Source organism: Panthera leo, chromosome C2 (assembly GCF_018350215.1).
Source record: "Panthera leo isolate Ple1 chromosome C2, P.leo_Ple1_pat1.1, whole genome shotgun sequence".
In the NCBI taxonomy this organism is placed as follows: domain Eukaryota; kingdom Metazoa; phylum Chordata; class Mammalia; order Carnivora; family Felidae; genus Panthera; species Panthera leo.
Genome location: NC_056687.1, coordinates 81753446 through 81777639, shown reverse-complemented (window position 1 = coordinate 81777639; position 24194 = coordinate 81753446). Strand labels below are relative to the sequence as shown.

At 42.1% G+C, this 24194-nt stretch overlaps 1 protein-coding gene and 1 long non-coding RNA gene across 2 annotated transcripts in view; one reads left to right on the top strand and one right to left on the bottom strand.

Annotated features, from left to right (window-relative positions):
- Window positions 1-22: 22 nt before the first annotated feature.
- Window positions 23-24194, top strand: part of LOC122198845 — a 48609-nt gene continuing 24437 nt past the window's right edge. Inside the window, exons 1-2 of the long non-coding RNA XR_006193182.1 lie at window positions 23-359; window positions 4086-4300. This is a non-coding gene — a long non-coding RNA (uncharacterized LOC122198845). The remainder of the gene's footprint in view (window positions 360-4085; window positions 4301-24194) is intronic.
- LIPH (lipase H) overlaps window positions 7337-24194 on the bottom strand; it is a 44940-nt gene continuing 28082 nt past the window's right edge. The window contains exons 6-10 of the mRNA XM_042903690.1: window positions 21588-21755; window positions 20169-20264; window positions 18213-18324; window positions 9780-9953; window positions 7337-8386 (exon numbers count right to left, since the gene is read on the bottom strand). Of these exons, the coding sequence (XP_042759624.1) occupies window positions 8299-8386; window positions 9780-9953; window positions 18213-18324; window positions 20169-20264; window positions 21588-21755 (638 nt within the window). The 3' untranslated portion in view covers window positions 7337-8298. The remainder of the gene's footprint in view (window positions 8387-9779; window positions 9954-18212; window positions 18325-20168; window positions 20265-21587; window positions 21756-24194) is intronic.

Below are 24194 nucleotides of genomic sequence, written 5' to 3'. Positions count from 1 at the left end.
GCCTGCGCTGCGCAAGTTGTGCCTGCCGGTCGAGATTCCAGAGAAACCCTGTCTTCGGGCAGCTCCACGGGTGCGTCTGACCTCCCATCCGCTCATCTTTTTACACGTTTACCTTTGACTCTTTCTTTGCTTATTTGCAGGCTCTTTGCCAGGCGCTGGGAGATCAGGGGTGATTCACGCGCCCTGCCCACAGCGGGCTTGCAGTCTAGTGCTCAAGATACTCTTGTCCACAACCAGCTGTGATACAAAGCAAATACAGCCAGTGCTCCAATCAAGTGCGGTGGGAGGGTCATAGTCACCACAAAATGATGAAAATTACTTTTTATTCAGCGCCTACTATATGCCCATTATCCCACAAGGTTGGTATTTTTGTCTTTATTTTAAAAAAAATTTTTAAGAGAGAGAGAAAGCAAGCAGGGGAGGGGCAGAGAGAGAGAGAGAAAGAGAAAGAGAAACAGGGAGAGAGAGAATCCCAAGCAGGCTCTGCGCTGTCAGCACAGAGTCAGATGCAGGGCTCGAACCCGTTACTGTGAGATCATGACCTGAGCCGAAACCAAGCGGCGGACATGTAACTGACTGAGCCACCCAGGCGCCCTGTCTTTATTTAACTGAAAAATCTGAGCCTCAGATTAAGTGACATCCCCCCAGAAGAAAGCCCTGATTACTGTTGTCTAGGACCACCTGAGCTAGGGCATCTCAAGATCTTTGCTAGTCTCTGATAGCTCCGGCGGCAGAGTCAGCTTATTTTGTTAAGGTTTCTGGTAAGATTTCTCATCATAATTTCTAGGTCTGCTGTGCCTGATTCAAGCCATGAACCTATGATTCTAAATTATCAGCTAAACTGATCTCTGGAATATTCCTCAGGAAGATGGCAGCCTTGGCTATGACCACAGCTCTTGTTTTTATATTTAGAAGGGTCCTTATGTGGATAACTTTCTGTTATTGATAAGGCTCTTGACATTGTTAAGTGAGGTTTAAGGGTAGCAGCTGTAATCATTTTAAGAACAGTAAAAGGGGGTCTTAGGTATCCTGGAAAACATGTATCTCTGAGGCCTTCAACTATTAAGACATTCATAAGCCCAAAGCTGGTAATCCTATTCACAAATGAAAACGTATTCCTCTCGTGAGCAGAGGACTCCAGATGTTAAAAGAGACAGTTTGTGTGTTAGGATTAGAATCCAGGTCAACCTGCGTCCAAAATTAGTGGTCCTACACTGTGTGGATTCATGGAGGAGGCATGGTTTGAGTGTACCTTAAAGATGAGCAGGACTTCCACAACAGAGAAAGGAGGGAGAAGGTGAGCTGGGGGCCCAAGTAAGGCACCAGAGTCCAGTTTTGTGAAGCCTAAACTGTATGAGAAATGAGCGAGAAGTTGGAGACAAACTGGAAAACACTGGGAAGCGGCCTCAGGAGGTGGATTTTTCAATATGGTACACGGTGAGACACCAAAGGGAATGATTTAGTTCCCGTTTTTGGATATTTGCTCTGGCAGATGATTAAAATACATTCTGAATTGGTAGTTGCAACTGTCCTGGTTAAAAAAAAGGATGCAGGCTGAGCCAGGACCACAGCAATGGGAATGAAGGGAAGAGGATGGACACACAAGGAGGAGCTGAGCTGGTAGGACATATGACTGATTACATGGAGAAGAGGCAGAGAGGACCCCAAAATGCCACGAGCCTAGACAACAGAGAGTAAGCACCCTCACCATATCATTCAAAGCACCTCTTCGGCCAAATAGGGAGTGCCTGTCAGAATTCGAAGTGTACCAGGTCCTAGCAATTCCACGTCCAGGAATTTAACCTACAGATACGCCCGCAGACAAAGGTGTGGGTTCAAGGGTATTCTCCCAGCTTTGTTTTGTTATTAAGAGGTTGGGAACAACTTAAATGCCCATCAGTTGGGGACTGGTGACGTTAATTGTGAAATAGTCACAAAAGGAACACTAAGTAGCTTCCTAAAAGAGGGAGCCAAGTCTGTATATCCTGATATAGTGCAGTCACCATAGACATATCAGGGATGAACATCGAACAAACAAGTCGCATTGATAGGATATATCTGTACTACGACACATCTGTAAAAAGGGAAAAAAAGGGGGGTATGCTTTACTGAAATGCTTTACTGAGGTATTTATGAATGAAATGATTCAATGTCTGGGATTTGCATCAAAACAATGGGATGGGAGTTTAGTGGGTAGGGATGTAAATGAAACAAGATTGGCCATTGAATTGATAATTGTTCAAACTGGATCATGGGCACATGCAGGTAGATCTTTATGCCATTTATTCTATTTCTGTATATGTTGGAAATTTTCCACTTTAAAAATGTGGGGAAATTATCAATTTCATTCTCATTTTCTTCCCTCAAGCCCTCCATTCCAGCTGAGCTTATGCACCATGTTAGTTCATGTCTCTAAAGACACTCTTCCCTCTGTCTGGCAATCTCTGTCAGAAAAATTGCTACTCTTTCATGACCACCCAGGACAATTGTCACCCCCTCTGAAAAGCCTTATCCAGCTCCTACAGTCAGATTGTTCCTTCTCTGTGTGGGGGGTTCCCTGTGAGTGTATTACTATTATTGCAAATACTATGTCATTATTCACCTCCCCAGTAGACAGTAAACATTTTTTAAAAATTTTTTTAACGTTTATTTATTATTGAGAGAGACAGAGCATGAGAGGGGCAGAGAGAGGGGAGACACAGAATCTGAAGCAGGCTCCAGGCTCTGAGCTGTCTGCACAGAGCCCGACATGGGGCTCAAACTCACAAACCGCGAGATCATGACCTGAGCCGAAGTCGTACGCTTAACCAACTGAGCCACCCAGGCGCCCCTACAGTAAACATTTCTATAAATAAATGTCTCATCTGTCTGTTGTCCCAACTCTTAGCCCTGTGTTTGGCTTAAAATTGGCATTTAACAAATGTTTGTTAAATTAGTGGGTCAGGTCTAGTGAAGAAATGATTAGTTGTTTGGATTGGTACATATGGATTTTGAGAAGTCAAAGGAATATAGGAGGAGAGAAAGTAAATGAAAAATTAACATTATTGAGCCTATGCCAGGAGTGTACTGGGACAAGGAACAGTAGTGAACAAGAAGGCAAGGCTTCTACTGTCAAGGACTTGACTTTCCCTTTGGTCGGGGGACAGCAAGAGGCTCCAGTGAGAGTTATAATTATAGAGTATAATAGGTGCTATGAGGGAAATGGACGTGACTTATTCAGCTTATTCAATTCCAGAGAAGCAAGTATCATTAATCCACTGATGATGAGTGGATGAGCAGGTGTTCAGAGGAAGGCACTCTTGTGAATGCTGCTGAGGGCCACAGTTGTGAATGCTGAACAGGACTCAAGCCCCTGTCTGCCCCTCCTGAGCCCATGCTCTTTCCTCTGCCCTGTTGCCTCTCAACAAGCAGGTGAAAATCCAGAGCTCTAACTGCATTCAGATCTGGGGGTCATCTGTCTAGAGAGTTGAAACGGGAGATGAGAAGATCTCCTAGGGAGACACCGAGACTTTGGAAAGTAACGGCAGCTGATAGTTATTGAGAACTTAGTACACTCCAGACTCCACGGTAAGCATTTTACATGCATGCATAAATGTATTTATGCCACGTAACACCCCTTGTGAAGCAGGGACTCTTAATAGTCCCACTTTACAGTCCAGGAAAGGGGACCTTAGGAAGAGTTAAGTCAACAGAAGTCACACACCAGAACCTAACCTCTTACCTTATGCTACCTTCTTGAGAGAGGACTGAGATCAGAAGCCTGGTAAGGAAATCATGGAACCAGAGAACAAGATGGTTTATTTAGGGATGTTGATGAGGGGGACAAGTGTCCTGAGAGTCCAAGGAACCCTGTTAGAAAAGGAACCAGTGTACAGAGTCCAAGTCCATGGAAAAACCCAGCAAAGAGACATGAAGGTTGTGGGATTCCACTGACCCGCGTTGGTAAGAGACCTTTAACAGAACTCTTTTGGGAGATGGAAACCTAACTTCCTCAGGCTCACTACCCAAGCCTCTGCTTGCTGCCTGACCTGCCCCACTCTCCCGGATTCCTATTCTGATTTCTCCTGCTCAACCTGTCTGCTTAGGGAAGAAGGCTTGGACTGCGCTTCTCACTCCCAACCCACCTCCACGCTGATCTGTCTTCCTGACCCAGCACCTGCAGACCTAACTCTAACCCACTGGCGCACCACCTGCAAGCTACACCAGCCTCCGTTGAGACCATTCATTTACAGCACATGCCCAGGCAGCCTGACAAAGGACAACGGTGACCCCCTACCAAGGACACATGCTGGACAAGCAGGTAGGTGCCAATGGCTCAGGGAAGCGGGAGGGAAGAAAAGGCAAGAGGTTCCAGTGAGAGTGAATTAGCCAGGCACTCACCGAGGCTCTTTGTCAATAGTGCTCAACTTCCTTTACTGGCTTAATTGGATCTGCACAGAGCAATTGAAAGGAGTAGCTCGAGGACCACATGATTTAGCTTCCCTATCCCCATTCCAACCATAACTGATTGGAACAGGATGGACACCTTCCCCAAGAGGAGGATCTAAGGGTTGGCTCCTCTCCCTGGACTTTGGAATTGGGCCACCTAGTGATTGAATAGCTGGGGACACAATGGTACTAATGACTGCAGTGGTCCACAGCTGCCCTGTGAGGGAACCGAGCTGAGTCAGAGAGACTCATGGCAGAGCACAGGGTTAATAAAGGTCCATGAACTCTTGCTAAAGGGTTTCAGCTGCCCCCATCCCTGCTCTTCTTGAAGGCTGATGGTTCAGCTCTCGGGTTTCCACAAGTCCTCTCTAGTAAAATTTGGGTTAGTATGAGTAGATTTCTGTTAGTGTTATCCAAGGTCTCCTTGGCAAAGATAGGGTTTTGCAGGACTGAGAGCATGGAGCAGGGATCCAAGGATGAGAAGTTAGAAGTTTAGGGTTTGGGAAGCACCACAGTTAAGTGTTGATGTCTAAATCTGAGTGGCTGTGACTCCCTCCCTCAAATTGTAAAGATGAATCCATTCCATTTTGTTTGGCAGACATTTATTGGGCACTTGCTTTGTACCTGGCACTGTGCTGGGTACTAGGGCAGCAAATAACCCGCAGCTGCTCTTGTGCTCACAGTTTCAGAGTGGGTACAGACACAGAAATATATTACAATATAACATAATAAAAGCAATGACGATGCACATACAAAGTCAACGGCAAAGCAGGTGGCAGAAGGGAGTTGTGGAAAGCAAGGGGGACTTCAGACCACAGCTTGGAGTCATCCAGGAATTCTGGAAGGACCTGGAGGGTTTTGGCTGAGGCACTGAAACAGGAAAGTGGGAGAGAGCAAAATCTCTTTGCATTCAGCACAGGTGGGCTTGCTGAAGAATGGTGTCAGGACCATCTGGAAGGTTCTAAGATGAGTGAAGAAAGAGCCAACCTCTCTTTTTTTTCCCAGGGACTCTGGGAAATGGAGCATGGGTCGCCAGAGAGAACAGAAACAATAATAAAAAAGGTGCTGGGAGAGAAGGCTAAGGCAGAGAAGGGTGGGCATCTCAGGAATGAGCAATGGCTGGGAGTAGAGGGAACTGGACACGGTTTAAGGGCTCCGAAGATAATGGCGAGTGTTCATTTAATATTTCCTGGGCACAGTCTACATCGTAGGTGCCACAGTGGGCACATGGCCCCTGCCTTGCAGAGCAGTCAAGTGGAGAAGACAGACATTAATCAAATAATCACACAAATAAATGTAAAAAAAAACAAAACAAAACTCAGTAGAAGACAACTGGTGAAGATGGAGGGAAGTGGGTAGACTACAATTTAATTGCATCTTGGATTTGGGATTCAGACAGACACTCTGACAAAGAGAGGGGAAAAGAAACAAAGATGACAAGGGAGAGCGGGAAGTTCAGGGGCCTTGGGAGAATCTACAAAGGGAGTGGCCACACCTGTAACTGCTTTCATTTCTCCAAATCACGTGAGACTCATTGAAATTCATCTCCATCCAGGGAACAAACTTCCTTCCTTTATTCATTCATCCATTGGTCCATCCATCCACCCATTCCCCAGTAAGCCAGGTACTATGCTAGGAGACACTAGGGAAGAAGCTGAAAGGGACGCCTGTGTGGCTCAGTCAGTTAAGCATCTGACTCTTGATCTCAGCTCAGGTACTGATCTCATGGTTTATGAGACTGAGCCCGCATCGGGCTCTGCCTGACAGTGCAGAGCCTGCTTGGGATTCTCTCTCTGCCTCTCTCCTGCACTCTCTCTCAAAATAAACATTAAAAAAAAAAAAAAAAAAAGCTGAGAGAGACCCTCCAGCCTGAGAAGTTTATAAATGATAGAAATGCTATTCGTAATGTTTTCCTACTGTTGTTTTGGCCCCCTTCCTACAAGGAAGGGAAAGGACAAAGAAATGGCTATACTAATCAAATTTTGGGACCAGTAGAACCTTAAAAAGAAATCAGGGCCTATCAGCACATTGATCTGTCTGTGCACAAATTGCTGAAGAAATGTGGGAAGTGGGATGAAGGGTGAGATGATATCCAAGTGGACAGAAGCTTCTCGAAGCCTCATTCCTTTCCAAGATCAGGCATTCACTTTAGGCACCCTTCATCGAGGTGAAGAGTGTATGTGATACACGTAGAAATCTGTAAATGATGTGCCACACAGGAATATATTTACAGAGCTCTATAGTTTATAAAATGAAGAGTCCATTTCTTTTAAAAGGGGTATTCTCACAGAAAGCTGTAGAACAGTCACTTGGATAAGGAGGAGGTTATAGAGCCTGTGACTCTCAGGAATCTCAGGAACCCGCCTGCAGTGGCCACAGTCATGGGCTGGGTGGTGCCCGCCCCTGTGACTGCCTGCATTGGGCACCCTGGTCCTGGGATGGTCGTCCCTTGTTCTGGCCTTGGCCCTCCAACGTCTCTTGTTTTAGCTGCTGTTGTCAATTTACATTCACTGATCATACCTACTCCTGGGGAAGCCTAAGAATTTCTCAAACTGGAGGCCTCCGGTGCTCCAAGAGCAAACCAGTGTATGCTTTGAATTCACCTGTTAGCAACACAAGTTAGCATCATTCCAAAAGGTTTGCCTTAATTATCCCCAACAGGTGGATTGTAGATAGCATATTTTCTTTTTGCATCTGTGTATTTTCTAAATTTCCTTCAAATAACCACAGATTCCATCAGTAACAAAGAAAAATAAACATTTCTTTTTTTTTTTTTTTAGTTTAGTTTGAGAGAGCCAGAGTGGGGGAGGGGTTGGGGGGGGTGGAGAGAATCCCAAGCAGGTTCCATCCTGTCAGTACAGAGCCCACCATAGGGCCCGAACTCATGAACCGTGAGATCATGACCTGAGCTGAGATCAAGAGTTGGCTGCTTAACCAACTGATCCACCCAGGTGCCCCAAAAGATAAACATTTCTTAAGGATTGCTTAAAATGAGAATTGGCCTGTAAAGTGACCCTTCTTCACTTCAACTGAAAAACAAGCTCCATTTGTTTCTCTCCTATCTCTCCATCCACTGTCACTGTAAGCAAGGCTGTCACTCTCTTCATCTGCCCTTCTTCCCTTATCCACTTACTATCTTAGTCCCAGCAGCTGCCCCCTTTGCTGTCTCTCTGTCCCCACTTCCTCCAGCACCAACCCACTTTAGAGGAGATAGGAAGCTGGGGTGTGGCTTTCCTGCCTTCCCAGAGCAAACAGCCCAAGAGACAGGCTGTTGTCAATAAGGAGGAGCTCTCTTATTGCATATTAGCTAAGCCAAAGCAAAATAAATAAAAGCATATTCACATTTATCAAACCACTCACAGATGTGGCCCCCATGGGATTTCAAAGAACCCTTCACAGACTTGCCTCCCGAACCCACACAGCAGCCCTGTGAGGTAGGTCAGTCTCCATTCCTTTCTGCATGCAGGGACCTGGAGGAGTTTGGCACAGGGCATGTGGGGTCGAGTCCAGAGTGAGGTCTCCTGTTAGACCTTCCCTTTAAGATGCTTGATGAGCAGAGCTGCCTGAGTGACTGGCAGCAGAACTGACAGGCCAGAACAAACGAGGCCCCAGGACGCAGCCAGACAAGGCACTGGGCTGTTGGGAGCCTGGCTATTTCTGACTTGCCCTACTTAGGGGCTCCCTTCCCAGGACTGTTCCATAATCCAAGGTCGTTTGACATTTTGCAATGTGACATCCATGGGACGCTGCTGGAAAAAACCCTGCTTATTCATACGTCCATGTGCCTTGAGGAAAAGGTGAGGTGACGCTTTAAAAAAGCCTGTAGTTGTAGCTTTCTTGATGTCACTGGTGCCCATGTGTCCCGACATGTTACATCTGCAACTTTGGGCACAGAATAGGTTGGAAGACTGTTTCGGTGTTTTCCATCAGAACAAGATCATACCGACACAACTGGGGCCTGTAAAAATAAGACAGGATATCCTTGCCAATCAAGTAGTAAAAATATCCCATTCTAGAAAAATAAATTGTATTATATCCTTAGGTTATAAAATTGTGGAGCAATTATTTCTAACATTACAGGAAAGTGCTTATGGTAAATAAGCATAGCCCACATCAACAACAATGAGGTATAAAATTTTATTTACCACCTATTTCCAGGTTTAAAGCAATGATAGAAAGGAGGTTAGAAAGAAATAACAGTTGTTGCCCCTGAATAATAACATTATGGATGGTATTTTTCTGCTTCTTAACACTTTTTGCACTTTCCAGATTTTATAAAATCAACATGTATTCCTTTGGTAGTCCGGAAAAAAAAAGTATTGAAAAGTCTCATGGTTTTAAGATGTAATGACTGTCCTCTTAGAAGAAACTTGCATTATTAAATGTTTGCCTTCAGGAAAAAGGAATCCAGGGTCACCTGGGTGGCTCAGTAGGTTAAGCCTCTGACTCTTGTTTTCAGCTCAGGTCATGATCTCAGGGTTTGTGGGTTCAAGCCTGGCATCGGGCTCTGTACTGGCAGCATGGAGCCTGCTTGGGATTCTTTCTCTTTCTCCCCCTCTGTCTCTGCCCCACCCCTGCTTACAATCTCTCTCTCAAAATAAATAAATAAACATTAAAATTTAAAAAGAATTCAATAAGCATAAAGTGCTGAATGCTCACAGCATTTTCTGTCTTGTCCATACATTGTATGCTAGGACTATACATTGGAGTGGCATTAGTCACAAAACGTACATGCCACCACAGCTTTGCTCTTTCTCCCCCTTTGACTCTGTCCTCCCTGTACATACACACGTGCACACACACACACACACACACACACACACACACACTCTGTTGCTTATTTTTTTGGAACCAATGAAGATAGGTTGTTTACCCCGTAATACTTCAGTGTGTATTTCCTAAGAACAAGCACATTCTCAGGGCAGTTATCAAATTCAACCTGGAGTAGTACTTTCATACTGTATCCATGGAATAAAATATTCCAATTATTCTGTACCTTTTTTTATACTAGGCTGTGCATTTGCCAGATTATATGAGGCTTTCTTTTCCACAACATATACCAGCTTGCAAGCAGTGTGGGTGGAGTGATTAGGGAAGAATTATATAACTGTAAGCATGTAGCAATATTATTTTTTTTGGATTAATTGGGCCATTTATCTTTAAGCTCCTACCAGTAAAATTGTCTTGAATTATGGGGCTACTCATCTTTATCAAGTCTATTTTTTGAAAACCCTCCACTTCCTTCATTGTAATTGATGAGGTCCTACTAAAACATCAGACCAAGGAGATTGGACAGAAACCAACAGCATCTTTGGAAAACCAGAGCTTGTCAAACGCTGCTGATGGCTCACCTCTCTGGATGGGCAAGCGACCTCAACTTCATTCGGAGAATCCTGAGCTTATACTTCGGGCCTATTGTAGACCCTGTAGAGAACACCAAGGAAATGGCTGCAACTTTATCCAAGTCTTGATTAAATCTTGCAAGCAGACTCACTTGGTGGTATTTCTGAAAAGTTGCAGGTTCACTGGAGAGAAGAAATGAAGTAAGTGGATATAGATTGCTAACGAAAGAAAACAGTTTCAAAAGCTACAAATCACTCATAAGCAGGTGGTCCCTTGACCCCACAGTCTGCTGGATTTCAGAGGATTGCATAAGTGAAGCTGCTGGCCCCAGGAATGATGAAATATTATGGCATAAGAGAGGCATGCTCTGCCTACTATATACCGGATAGCATCCTCATTTCTTGACACATGTCTCCATTCCCCTGAAAAATTCTTCAAGATGACTATTATTATCTTCATTTTACAGACAAGGAAACAGATGCTTGCAGAGCTTAAACTCACCCAGGTCACAGTGCTTATCAGAATCAGTGCAGGGATTCAAACTCAGTTCAGAGTTCAAAGTTATAATCTTTCCATTAAACTGCATTGCTAGATGCATATGTATATGTTTAGCCCAACTAGATACTAATTTAGAAGTTATACTTAAGCAAATATTTTTTTCAGTCATGCCTCTCAAATAAAATAGCTAAATCCTAAGTTCCAATACTTTTTCCTATGTATGTGATGCTTCCTACAGTTGGAATCTCAAATTGAGCCTACGGAATATCCACTGGGGAGGTTCACTGGGTCAGTGTCCCTCTAGGGACCTGGAGAAGTAGACCATGGCGAGCCCCCTGGTTCAGAAATGGGAGACTTGCTCTAGAAATGAATCATCAGTTTGGAGGTGGGGATTAGGGTGAGGGGGTGTGTGTCACCCCAGCCTCACTAGAATCATGTGTTGAGTCCTGGGAGGAGCAAAAGTGCCACAAGTAAAACTAATCTGAAAGGTGCCCAGATTTTAGTTTCTAAATACCATCCTCGCTAAAAGGAATGGGTAGGAGGCTTCCGGGAGAAATGGTTGATTCCAGGGCTAGGTCAGGGAAAGTGCAAAGTGATCCTGCAACAAGCCGTATGCCAGAAAGTAAGGAATGCTCACAGAATGGTGGAAATGTTCAAAAGAATACAGAATCACTTCACGTGAATTAGGATGGCGAAGAAGTGTTGATGAGGATACGGAGAAATTGGAACTCTTGTGCACTGTTGCTAGGAATGTAAAATGGTACGACCACAATGGCAAATGGTATGGGGTCTCTTCAAAGAATTAAAAATAGAATTGCCATATGATCCAGCAATTCTACTTCCGGGTATGTGCCCCAAAGAAATGAAAGCAAGGTCTCCAAGAGATATTTGCACACCCATGTTCATAGCAGCGTCATTCATAAGAGCCAAGAGGTAGAAGCAACCCAAATGCCCATCAGTGGATAATGGATTATCAACATGTGATACATACAATGAATATTATTCAGCCTTTAAAATGAAGGAAATTCTGTCACATGCTACAACATGGATAAACATTGAGGACATTCCGCTAAATAAGCCAATCACAAAAAGATATATATTGTTTGACTCCATTTATATAAGGTGTCTAAAGTAATCAAATTCATAGAAACAAAGTAGAATGGTAGTTATCAGAGGCTGGAGGGAGAGAGAAAAGGGAGTTGTTGTTCAATGGGTATAGAATTTCAGTTTGCAAGGTGAAAAGTTCTGGAGATTTATTTCACAATAATGTGAATATTCTTAACACTACTGAACTTACTTAACACTTACTGAACACTTAACACTACTGAACATCTTATAAATGATTAAGATGATAAATTTTACATTATATGTTTCCATCACAATAAAAAATGCATTTTAAAAAAAGCGTGCAGACCCAGTTTGAAGAGCTTCTAATGGCCAGATTTGAGACAATTTAAATATCAAAATAAATAAATAATGGTAGTAACTAATTATAAGTCTCCATTAATAAAATAAAAATCCAGGGCGCCTGGATGTCTCAGTCAATTAAGCGTCCAACTTTGGCTCAGGTCATGATCTCATGGTTCGTGAGTTCAAGCCCGGCGTTGGGCTCTCTGCTGTCAGCACAGAGCCACTTCAGAACTCTGTCTCCGTCTCTCTCTCCCACTCTCTCAAAAATAAATAAACATTTAAAATAAAATAAAAATCCACGAGTCCATATTGATATAACCAAATAAATGAATAAATAAATGGGAGGAAAAGAAAGCTTTTCCTAAATGATGAATTTGAAAAATCACCATTCAACCATCATAGTAACAATCCAACCACAAAACATCAAAACTATTGGGTAAAAGTTTCAGGAATAATGGGACATTTTAGGAATAATGGGTCTCAAAGTACCTCCCTGCAACATACTTACTAATACCAAGGAAAAACAGTAACTGCATAGTGGAGAAACTGGGGGGAAAAAAACACCGTAATAAACTGATCCAAGTTAATGAAATGAACCAAAGTGTGGGCCTCCTAATAGGACACACGGAGCCAAACATAACGTCACTTATATGCAGTTTTTGCCAGAGATGCATGATCTGAATGTCATCATGAGGAAGCATCAGACAAACCCAAATGGAAGACATTCTGAAAATAACTGACCTGTAAAGTCAGGAAAGTCGAGGAAAGATGGACGAACTATTCCTATGTGAAGACTAAAGAGACAGGATAACCAACCTCAGTCAGTGATCCTGAATTGGATCCCTCTCCAGGAGCAGCTGTGGAACCACAAGAGTGCAGAGACTCAGGAGAGGGTGATGGCACCCTGCAGATGGCAAAACCCCGTGGGGGTAGATGGAAGGCAGGAGAGGGAAAAGACCTCTTGGAGCTGGTGAAGTTTGTCTCTGAGTACAGGTAGGACCCCCTCTTCTACCTGGAGGGATGTCCAGAAATACACGGGGAGGCACAAACCAAGGTATTGAGTTCATATAAGAATAAAGGGAACAAGAGCCAGCGAACCTATAATAGGAGCCAGATGTTTGTGTCTGGTAGTAGGTACACTAACCACCCTGGAAACTCCTAATGGTGGATACAATTAAAGCAAAAACAAAACTAAAACCCTTTTGAATCACACTGAACTAAGAGGAAAGTAAAGAATACTGAGGAACCTTAAAAATATGTGAGGGCAGAAATACTGAAATCCACTTTTGTTGGCCTTTTTTCAAAGTTAGTAATGAGTTGTCTTTTTCAGTGCAGTGCAATCAGACATGAAACAAAGCCAGTCATGGAGGGGAGTTGAATAGGAGACTCTCTGGGGAGGGGTGAACTAAAAATGATTTCCAAGTAAAACTTCCTACCACCTAAGGGGACAGAAACAATCCCTATCAAAATCCCAGCTGCCTTTTTTTCTTTTTTCTTTTTTCTTTTTTTGCAGAAATTGTCAAACTAATTTTAAAATGCATATGGAAATTCAAGAGACCCAGAATAGTCAAAACAACTTTGAAAAAGACCCAACTTCGGGGATTCACACTTCCTGATTTCAAAATTTGTTAGAAAGCCACAGTAATGCTATAAGCTACATGACAATGTGGTACTTGCATAAGGATAGATGTATAGATCAATGGAATAGAATTGAGAGTCCAGAAAGAAGCCCTCCCATTCACTGTCACCTGACTTAGGCAAGGATGTCAAGACATTCACAGAAAAAGAATAGTTTTTTCAATAAATAGTGCTGTGACAACTGGATGTTCAAAGGCAAAAGAATGAAGTAGGACATCCTACATCATTTATATGCAAAAGTGAACTCAAAATGGATCAAAGACCTAAGTGAGACCTAAAACTATCAAGGATTTGTGTCCAGAGTACAAAAAAAATTCTTGCAAATCAACAATAAAAAGATAACTCAATTTTAAAGTGAGTGAGGGGCCCCTGGGTGGCTCAGTCATTAAACATCTGACTTCGGCTCAGGTCATGATCTCATGGTTTGTGAGCTCGAGCCCTGCTTCGGATGAGCCCCACTTCTCTCTCTCCCCCTCCTGGGATTCTCTCTCTCTCTCTGTCTCTTGCTCACTTGTGCCCCCCCCCTCAAAAACTATAAAAATAAAAATAAAATAATAAATGCCTGTTTTTAAAAATAAAAATAAAGTGACTAAGGCACACACACACAAAAAACCTATACCCGGATGTTTATAGCAGCTTTATTCAGAATTATCAAATAGCCAAAATGTCCTTCATCAGGAAAATGGATTAATAAACTGTAGTACGTTCAGACAGTGGAATATTATTCAGTGCTAAAAGGAAATGAACTAGCAAGCTATGAAAAAAAAATGAAGAAGTTTAAATTCTATTATTAAGTGAAAGAAGCCACTCTGAAGATTACATACTGTATGACTCCAATTACATGACATTCTGGAAAAGGCAAAACTATGGAGACAGTAAAAAGACCATTCCCTGCCAAAGGTTAGGGAAGAGAAGGATATTATAGGCAGAACATAGAGGATTTTTAGGGCAGTGAAACAACTCCATGATCCTATAATGGTTGGTATATGTTCTTACACGTTTGTCAAAACCCATAGAATGTACACCACCACCAGTGAACCCTAATGTAGGTTATGGACTTTGGGTAATGATGTGTCAATGTAGATGCTTCAGCTGTAAGTGTGTATGCCACCCTATTATCAGGTTTTGATAGCAGGGAGGCTGTGTGTATGTGGGCAAGAGGGTATATGGGAAATCTCTGCACTTCCTGTTTAATTTTGCTGTGAATCTAAAACTGCTCTAAAAAATGAAGTCTATTTAAAAGGGAAAAAAATGAGGGCACTCGGTAGCTTAGTCGGTTGGACATCCAACTTCGGCTCAGGTCGTGATCTCCTAGTTCACAGTTCATCGTTTGTAAGTTCGAGCCCCGAATTGGTCTCCCTCAGGGGAGCCCACTTTGGACCTTCTGTTCCCCTCCCTCTGTGCCCTTCCCCCGACCTCTCAAAAATAAATAAAAGGGGGAAAAATGAATAAAGGACCTGAATAGACATTTCCCAAAAAAATATCTAGAAATGTCCAGTAAGCACATGAAAGCCTCAATGTTATTAATCATTAGGGAATTGCGAAACAAAATCATGAGATATACCATAATGCCCACTAGAATGGCTACAATAAAGAAGATGGATATGTCTGTGATAAAGACATACAAAATGTGACATATACATACAAAATATTACTCTGCCTTTAAAAAACAAGAGAAATCCTGTCACAAGGTATAACACGGATGACCCTTGAAGATACTATGTTAGGTAAAATAAGCCAATCACAAAAAGATAAATATTGTAGGATTCCACTTATATGAGGTATCTAAAGTAGTCAAATTCATAGGGACACTAGAATGGTAGTTGCTAGGGGGAGAGGGAAATGGGGGAGTTGTTATTTAATGGGTATAGAGCTTGAGTTTTGCAAGATGAAGAAGTTCTGGAAATGTTTCACAACAATGTGAATATACTTTACACTACTAAATTGTACACTCAAAAAATGATTAAGATGATAAATTTTATGTTGCATTTTTCAATCACAATTAAAAAGAACAAAATTTAAAGACAGATAATAACAGTGTTGGCGAGGATGTGGAGAAATTGAAACTCTTACACATGGCTGGTGGGAATGTAAAATGTTGTAGCTGCTTTGGCATTTCCTACAAATGTGAAATGGAGTTATCATATGACCCAGCAATTCCACTCCTAGGTATATACCCGAGAGAAATGAAAATGTATGTCTACGTGGAAATGGAGACACATTTTCATAGCAACATTATTCATAATAGCCCCCAAAGTGGAAATAACCCGAATGTCCATCAACTGACGAAAGAATAAATAAAATGTGGTATGTGTGAGCAGAATGGCACAGTGGGAGTGAGCTGGGCTCATAACCCAGAGGTCAGTGGATTGAAATAAAATGGGACATATCCATACCATGGAATATTATTTGACCATAAAAAAAATGAAGTATTGCTATAGTATCCTGAAAACATTAAGCAAAAAAAAAGTCAGACACAAAAAGACCACATATTATATTATTCCATTTATATGACATTCCCAAAATAGGTAAATCTATAGAGACAGAAAGCAGATTAGTGGTTGACAGGGGGTGGGGAGGAAGGAGGAATGAGGAATTACTAACAGGTATAGGGTTTCTTTTTGAATTGATAAAAATGTTCCGGAGGGGCGCCTGGGTGGCTCAGTTGGTTAAGCATCAGACTCTTGATTTCAGCTCAGGTCATGATCTTGTGGTTCATAAGCAGTGCGGAGCCTGCTTATGATTCTCTCTTCCTCTCTCTCTGCCCCTCCCCTGCTTATGCTCTCTCTCTCTCTCTCTCTCAAAATAAATACATAAACTTTAAAAAAATGTTCTGGAATTAGATGGTAATGACGTTTGCACATTTTGTTAATATCCTCAAAACCACTGAAATGTAAACTTTAAAACTGTGAGTTTGATGGTGTGTGAATTATATCTCAATTAAAAAAAAAAAGGTTATAAAGTAAAAAAGAAATACATCCAAAACATGGATACAGGGAGAGTCACCAGGAAGGTAATATTCTTGAATGTGACTATATTTGTACCCATAGTCTGGTAAGACCAAATAAACTTAGGGCACATACTCTGATATTATTTTCCTTTTCTTAAATTGTAAAAATACTAAACACTAAATCTAATAGTTTACCTTGCAAAAAATAGAAGGGTAGAGATAATCTCACCACGTAATAGAGTAACCATTTCCTTTTTTTCCATATATTCTCTGATTGGTGATGACTTTTCACAAGCATGACTAAAATAAGAACAACTAAACATGAATAAAATAGAGAGGTTAAGGTCTCTATCTTAATCGAGAAAAAAACCCCTCTGCAGTTAGGAAGTCCTAGTTGGGAGAAATTCACTACATAAAATTAAAATTGCTAAGACATGTAAAGCCAATATGTAATCAGTTACTGGCATGAATAACCAAATTTTGTAGGTCACTACTTCTCATAGAACTGCACAATTTCCCTTGCTATTTCTTAGAGTCTCCAGATGAGGTCTCTGCCCAGCTTCCTTACTGAAGATCACAGCCCATAAACTACCTGACGCTGGTTGTTCAAGATGCGCCCCCTAGCCGTGCCCTCCCTGAAAATGTAGCACCACTGGGTTTGGGGACATTGGTGCTGAAAGGCATGTGATATTGGCCAATCACTTGGCCTCTCTAAGCCTGTGTTCTTATGTATATAATACAGATTATAATACCACCTCACAGGGTTTTAGTGTGAATTGCATTAGCCAGCATGGGTAATGTGTTTAGTTCAATAAAGAAAGGCTGTTGTTATTATCATCCAAGGATATGTTAAAAAAAAAAAGTCACCTCCAGGCCACCAACACACTCCTTCTCTATTCATCTACATGGTGAACCTATAGGCAATTGCCAGTTTCAGATGACATTCTAGTTGGTCCTCTATGAGTGAAGCCAACAGACAACCCAAGTGCCTAGTAGATAACAGGACCCCCCAAAAATGTTTCCTGAGTAAATGAATAAAATGAACCTCAAATTTCTTTGAATTATTTCCCCCCTTTTTCCTGATTATAAAATTAATTGATGAAAATGATTAACTATTTTTAAACTCTATATATACAATATCATATAAAATTGAAAAGTAAAGAGAAGCTGAATAAAGCACTCATATTCCTACCACCCAAAGGCCAGCTAACATGTTAGGCATATTTCTTTTTCATTTTTTTTTACATTGTTGAACTAATTTTGTACTTTATATAATTTAATATCCTGGATTTTTCATTTAGCATATTATAAGCATTTCATTCAATATGTTGCAAAAATTAACCTATGAATAGTATTTTATTATATGGGAATATTTAAGTAACCATTTTCCCATTGTTAGATTTTTAGTGTGTTTCCAATTTTCTATTATTGCACATCACATTTTCTGAGTTTGAGAAGCATACATTTACATGTTTATATATATGTATATTATGAGCGCATAAAAAGATTGAAATGTGTGTGGGGGTGAGTGCCTTTAGATGTGGGATTGTTGGGCTGGGGCAAGTATTTGCACTTTTATGTTACATATTTCTTTACTGTATAAATCCTTCACAGCAAGCAAGGATGACTTTGGTAATTAAATGTTTAAACGAAGGAAGGAGGAGAGGAAGGAAGGGAAGGAGAGAGGAGGGAGGGAGAGGGAGAGAGGTGGGAAGGAAGAAAGAAAGGAAGGAAGGAAAGAAAGTAAATCCCTGTACCAATTCCATTTGTACAGAGCCTAGAAGATCAAGAACCATGAGAAGCAACTAAGAAAAATGCCCCCTTATGTTTTTGTAGAACAAAGATAAGTACAGACCTATAAGTAAGAAAGTAGATATATTTGAGATTTAATTTCTCCAGTCAGAAAAGGAAATAGCAAACTGTGAACTACCCCAGCCCAACTTACTGATTGATTTTGGATTCTGTGGTGTTTCCAGCTCTGTCTGTCAATCTGATTGTAATGGATCCTCTTCTTATGTTCTTGTTCCAAGTTATAATGTCCACAAAGTAATGATATACTGCAAAACAAGGAGAGAGCACAGTAAGAGAGAGAGAGACTCTCAACTGCTCTCCTGATAGGTCAATTCCTAAAAACCCAACCTCCTTCATAACTTGAGTTTCTTGTTCTCTTCCTCTCTAGTTTCTCTGCAAAGATCTGGGCAGAATTTTCTAAAATTCCTTTCCATTCTTTTTGGTAAAGATGGCCTTCATGATGGCAGAATCCAATGGTCTCCAGTTGTCATGTTTGGGCATCACAGTTGGATTGGTATTCCACCTTATTCACTGAGGATAAGGTGGCCTACTGCTGAGTATGATTGGTTCACTGCATTCCCTGCCTTTTAAAATAAACCAAGCAGGTGGCCATGTAGAGAACCTCCACGGCTGACAAGGTTGTCTGCAATCTGGGCTATGTCCACCAGCCGCCATCATCTCTTCCCCAGTCATGCCACACCATGTGTGTCGCCTGCACTGCCAGGCTGCCTCTTGCTCCTGGGCCTTCTCCCCACTCGAACACTCTTACTTTGCCCCCTTTGCCAACTCATCCTTCAGGTTTTGGCTTAGTCCCTTCCTCCAGGAGACCTTCACTGACCCTTAGACTAAGTCAGGTTTGCCTCTTTGAGTTCTTCTCATGCTCTGGTGTTCTCCCATCATTAGCACACTTACCTGTATCTACGAAATACATGAAAAAAATGATAATCAAAAAAGTGGTAAATATATGGGTACATGTATACAAATATTGCCTGAGAAATATAGGAAGGGAAGGAAGCTCAGGAGATGTTGGGCCCACAAAGGAATAAGATCCACCCTGGAGTTGCCATTTCATGGCCCACTATTACTCAGGCACTTGCCTCACTTGGACCAGGCAGACAGCAATCCCTGGGCTGCCACACATGGCTCCAAAGGAGGAAGGAACCCCACTGATCTGCACCCTCTTTTATAAGAGTTGCTCCTAAGAAAAGTGAAAAGGGGGACAAGATTGTAAGACATCCATCTGCCCAAGAAAATTCCTACTTCCCAGGACATCTCATCATCTGCTGCCCCACTTAGCCCCCATCTGGAATACCCAAGCTCTCAATGTCTGTAGAAGGTCATCATGGTTGCTTTGGAGCTGAAACTGACCTACGGATGTAGCTGACACCTGATTTTACCTAGCTGAAATGTCATGTCTTTTGGGGGGCAAGCAAATTTTCTGGAAGATCTTAGTGAGTAAAATGGCCATCTAAGGGGTGCACGGCTGGCTCAGTCAGTAGAGCATGCCACTCTTGGTCCCAGGGTCATGAGTTCAAGCCCTGTGTGTGGCATAGAGTATACTTTAAAAAAAATTTTTTAATTAAAAAAGTAAAACGAATAGCCATCCAATGAAGCTAATAATTACGATTTGTTGAGATTTAATCCTTAACCCAGAAGATAGGCATTATTACCTAGCGGGACAATGAGACTCAAAGAGTTTAAATGACTTCACCAAGGTCACACAGCTATTATGTGATAGAGTCAGGATTCAACCGAAGTCTTCCCAGTTCCAAAATCCACAGTTTAACTTGCCCTTCATTTGCCAAGAGGTAGCCAGGAAGCTGAGACTCAGCCATTTTTTAAAAAGAAGGGGTTTGGGGGGTGCCTGGGTGGTTCAGTCAGTTGAGTGTCTGACTCTTGGTTTTGGTTCAGGTCATGATCTCACGGTTTCGTGGCTTCAAGCCCCACATCAGGCTGTGCGCTGACACCACGGAGCCTGTTTGAGATTCTCTCTCTCCCTCCCTCTCGGCCCCTCCCCCACTTACACTGTCTCTGTCTCTCTCAAAATAAATAAACTTAAAAAAAGGGGGGGGGGGTTGGGCAAAAGCAAACAACCACATCCACCACTCACTGCAGAATGGTTTCTCCTCGGCTGTGTCAAAGAACGCTTTAGTCATAGGAGGCTTTTTCTGCTTTAAATACTCTTTCCAATTATCAGCATAATAGCCTGTAAAGCAAGTTGGAAAAAATGTAACATTAGCATGCATTCTATAAATGTAAAAGCAGCTGGGGTGGTAGTGAGAGCAGTGAGTTTGAGCCCCCACACCACCAAGACAATCTCCCTCGTACCCACCCCTGTGGGGGTGGACCTGCAGGGCCACCAGGGCCTGCCTCCCCTGCATCCACCATATCTTGCTCGCTGCCCTGTCCCTCAGAGCTGGGACAGGCAACATGACACTACAGTGGCTCCTCCTGCCTTTCCCTGACATTACATCACCCTAGTTCTCAGTAGCGTGCTGGTTCTCTCACACACTGGGTAGGCTAAGAATAGCGCTGACATTTTTCAGTAATACATTCATTTTATAGATTAAAGCAGTTTCAGGTTTATACCTAAAATAGCATCACTCTTGCAAAGCACTGTGCTTTCCTGAAGAACTACAATTAGGCCCCTAAATCCCACAGAACCTGAGCTTGCTAAGTGACTATGTCAACCAGCAGGGGACTCTTCTTCACTTCTGTGCCTGCAGGAATGAAGCTGAGTCACATCAGTGAGGTGTCTCTCTCTCTCTCTTCTGTCCCCACCCCTAGAGAATGGCCTTTGCATGCTGACTAATTGATCTGGAATGGAAACATTGGTAATTTTTAAAAGCTCCCTAGAGCTTTCCAATTAATTTCTGCACAACCAAGGTTGAGAACCCCTTGTCTGTAGCATGCTCTAATGTTAACTTGGATTTTTCCTTAGAACAATCAGAAAATTTTCATCATCATCCCGTTTCCAGTCCTCACCATCTGGAATATTTCTACCAACCCTTAGCAAATACCCAAGCAGCCTCCGCAGTATCTGTTACCCCGCCCTGAATGTGCACATAGAAACCAGGGTGCGGCGTGAGGGCATCTACAGACAAGGCTTGTTGGAAGGGATCATTCTGCAAGGCTCATTTGACAGGAGAGTCAGAGCTCACTGTGACCTTCCCCCAGCAGAGAGGTTGTGTACGTGAAGAGGTTCTGTCCCCATGGGAGCAGGCTATATAAGGTGACTTTGCCCTGGGTGGGCTTGGAAACTCTTTGGAACCTTCTTTTTTATGCTAGAGTGTCCAGGGAGGTTGTACTGCCCTCTAGCTGAAATTGTATATAAATGGCTTTTCTAACACGGTTTCTGATTAGGACATTCAAGAGTATTTCACAGAACAAATTAGCTAGAAAAAGCTAAGTAAATTCTTTTTTAAGCACACAATTTTCAGGCCCATTTTTAGATAGTAAAGTGGTGCTCGGATTCTACCCAAAATGAACTATTTGTTAATCAGAGGGTAAAATTGCTTGTTGGACTTACCCAGCAGGGGACAGGACTCCTTTTGTGGCATGCCACAGTTGACACATTTGCCATTCCTATAGTCCCGGTAGGAGTCACAGGGATATGCAGTGATAGCACAGTTCTCTCTCAGAGAAGAAAGGTACAGGTACACGGACCTCTGATGGTCACACTTAAAATATTGCAATCCTTGATCATAAAGGGAACGATGAAAGAGTAGAGCAGTCGTAGCATTTAACAATAATATGTCACACATTATAGGCACACACAGTTCACCATCTGTCTGCTATAGGCCAAGCACTGTGCTAACAGCTTCCATTTAACCCTTACAAAAACCTATAGATCAGCATTCATACTGGCACATGGCAGGATAAAAGAAGATAGGCGTGATCATCCCCATTTTACCTAGTAGCACATTGAGACTCAGCTTAAATGACTTGACCAAGGTCACACGACTGTTATGTGGTTGAATCAGGATTCAACCTATGTCCTTCCTTTGTCAGTGAAAATAACAAGAAAGATTCAATGGTAGTCAGAGTTTCCCCAGAGATTTTCAGCAGAGCACATTAAACTAGTAAAGACATCAGAGAAAGGGGCCATTGAGGAGTAATTGTTAGAGGAAGATCCCCAAGGAGGGCAGGCACAGGAGACAGCTTTGAAAAAGGATGGGGGATGCCTCCACCTTGGGGGCAGAAGGAAACAAGAATGTAAAGACTGACCTTGTAAACTAAAATGAGGATACATAGAATGGCTCCCTCAGGTGAGATCTTTAATCTAGGTAAAAAGGCAAATCTAGATCACCTCTAAGAGGTGAGGGTTTATAGGTGGGGAGATTTTCAGGATACAAGCATGAGGAATGATTGTAGGGAGTTGGCAAGAGATAAACATGAGGATTCTGTGACGTTATTGAGGGCCATGGAGAAGTAACCAAGTTTTCCTGGACCTTGTACTCAATTAACCAGGCTCCGTGACAGCTCTGGAATGTTCTCAAGCCAAGGTGGTGGCTGACATGGCAGAGACCTAAAGGGGTCTCTAATGGGATTACATTCATGAGAGAAGCCCAGTGGCAGGGGCTCTGTTTCTGCTACAGAGTGAAGGGTGGAATGAGAAGAACTGAACAATAGGAGGTGGCACCAGAAGCCATGAATGGGCAACAAGAGGCGAGAGGCAAGCCTCTAGTTAATTCCTGGCGGGTGCCAGGTGATGCAGTGGTGAGACAGGAGGCCAGCAAGGCATGGAGACGGCGTCAGGAGAGTTGGACATGATGAAGCAATGCAGCACACAAAACTGAGAGGTAGTTGGAAGGTTGATGGGTCAGATGATGAAGGGGAACTGGGTCCCAAAGATGGGTAATCAGAGGAGGTGAGGATCTGAGTAGGAAACAGTGAACCAAATAAGAAAGGAGTTATGATTGTGAGCTAGTGGTTTGGAGAAGCACTGTTGCTTGAGTCAGAACAATGTTTCTTCTTTCCGCACAGTCCACTTATGTATGCCCATAGAGGAGCTCAGTGAAGGACAGAAATAAACTAGGGCAAGAGAGGAGAAACTTGGGTTGGCATGGGACCAAGCCAGACAGGAACAAATCTGACAAGTCAATATTTACTTATTGTTCCTGGAACTTTCACTTGCCAAAACAATGATGTTGATAACAATACAGAGAATGGCCTTTATAAGCAAATCACATTATCTTGGCTCCTCAGAGGTATTTACCCTACATCCTACAGGACAGGATTTGAACACACACCATTTATGGTGAAATATGGTTGACCCTACTTATGCCATTTCATCTGGATCATTTTCAAACACCACGTCCCCATGGGGCCATATACAGCTACCGTTTTGTAACAAGATTACCTTTTTCTAGAATCATATCCATGATTGTTTAACTTTCTCTGGCAATGATGAAATACAGATTAAGAGCACCTAGGGATGGGTTTTTTATCGGAATAAAATACTACTATTTTATGTTGCCATCTACCGTTTTTTTTTTTTTTTTTTTGCTTTGTGAAGTTTTTCTTATTATAAAATAATACATGTTGATTTAGAAAATACAAAATAATGGGAAATAATGTTGCAAAAATCACCCAGAAGTCCAATATCCACAGTTCACCCCTAATAATTATTTGCAGCATTTATGCTTGGTCTTTTTTTCTATACTTACACATGTACAAATACACATTTAAAAAACAAATTGGGATGATACTGTATAGTTTTGTGTCATTTTCACTTAACATCCCATTGTAAGCATTTTCATTAATCTGAAAATATGACTTTTTGGCAATTATATTCCTTTGTGTGGGCATATCATAGTTAGTTAACAATTTTCCATGTTGGATATTTAGATTATTTCTTAAAATGCAGCTACTATAAATAATACTATGTCGGATATTTTTACACTTTGATTTTTGTTTACATTTTCCATTATTTCTCTAGGAGAGATTTCCAGATATGGAATTTCTAGGTCAAAGACACACCTTTTCATGAGAGAGCAATAATTCATAATAGCTCTTAATCATATGGTTATGGTTACTTATTTTTTAAATTTATTTTTTAAATGAAGCATAATTGGGGCACCTGGGTGGCTCAGTCGGCCAAGCGTCCGACTTCAGCTCAGGTCATGATCTCACA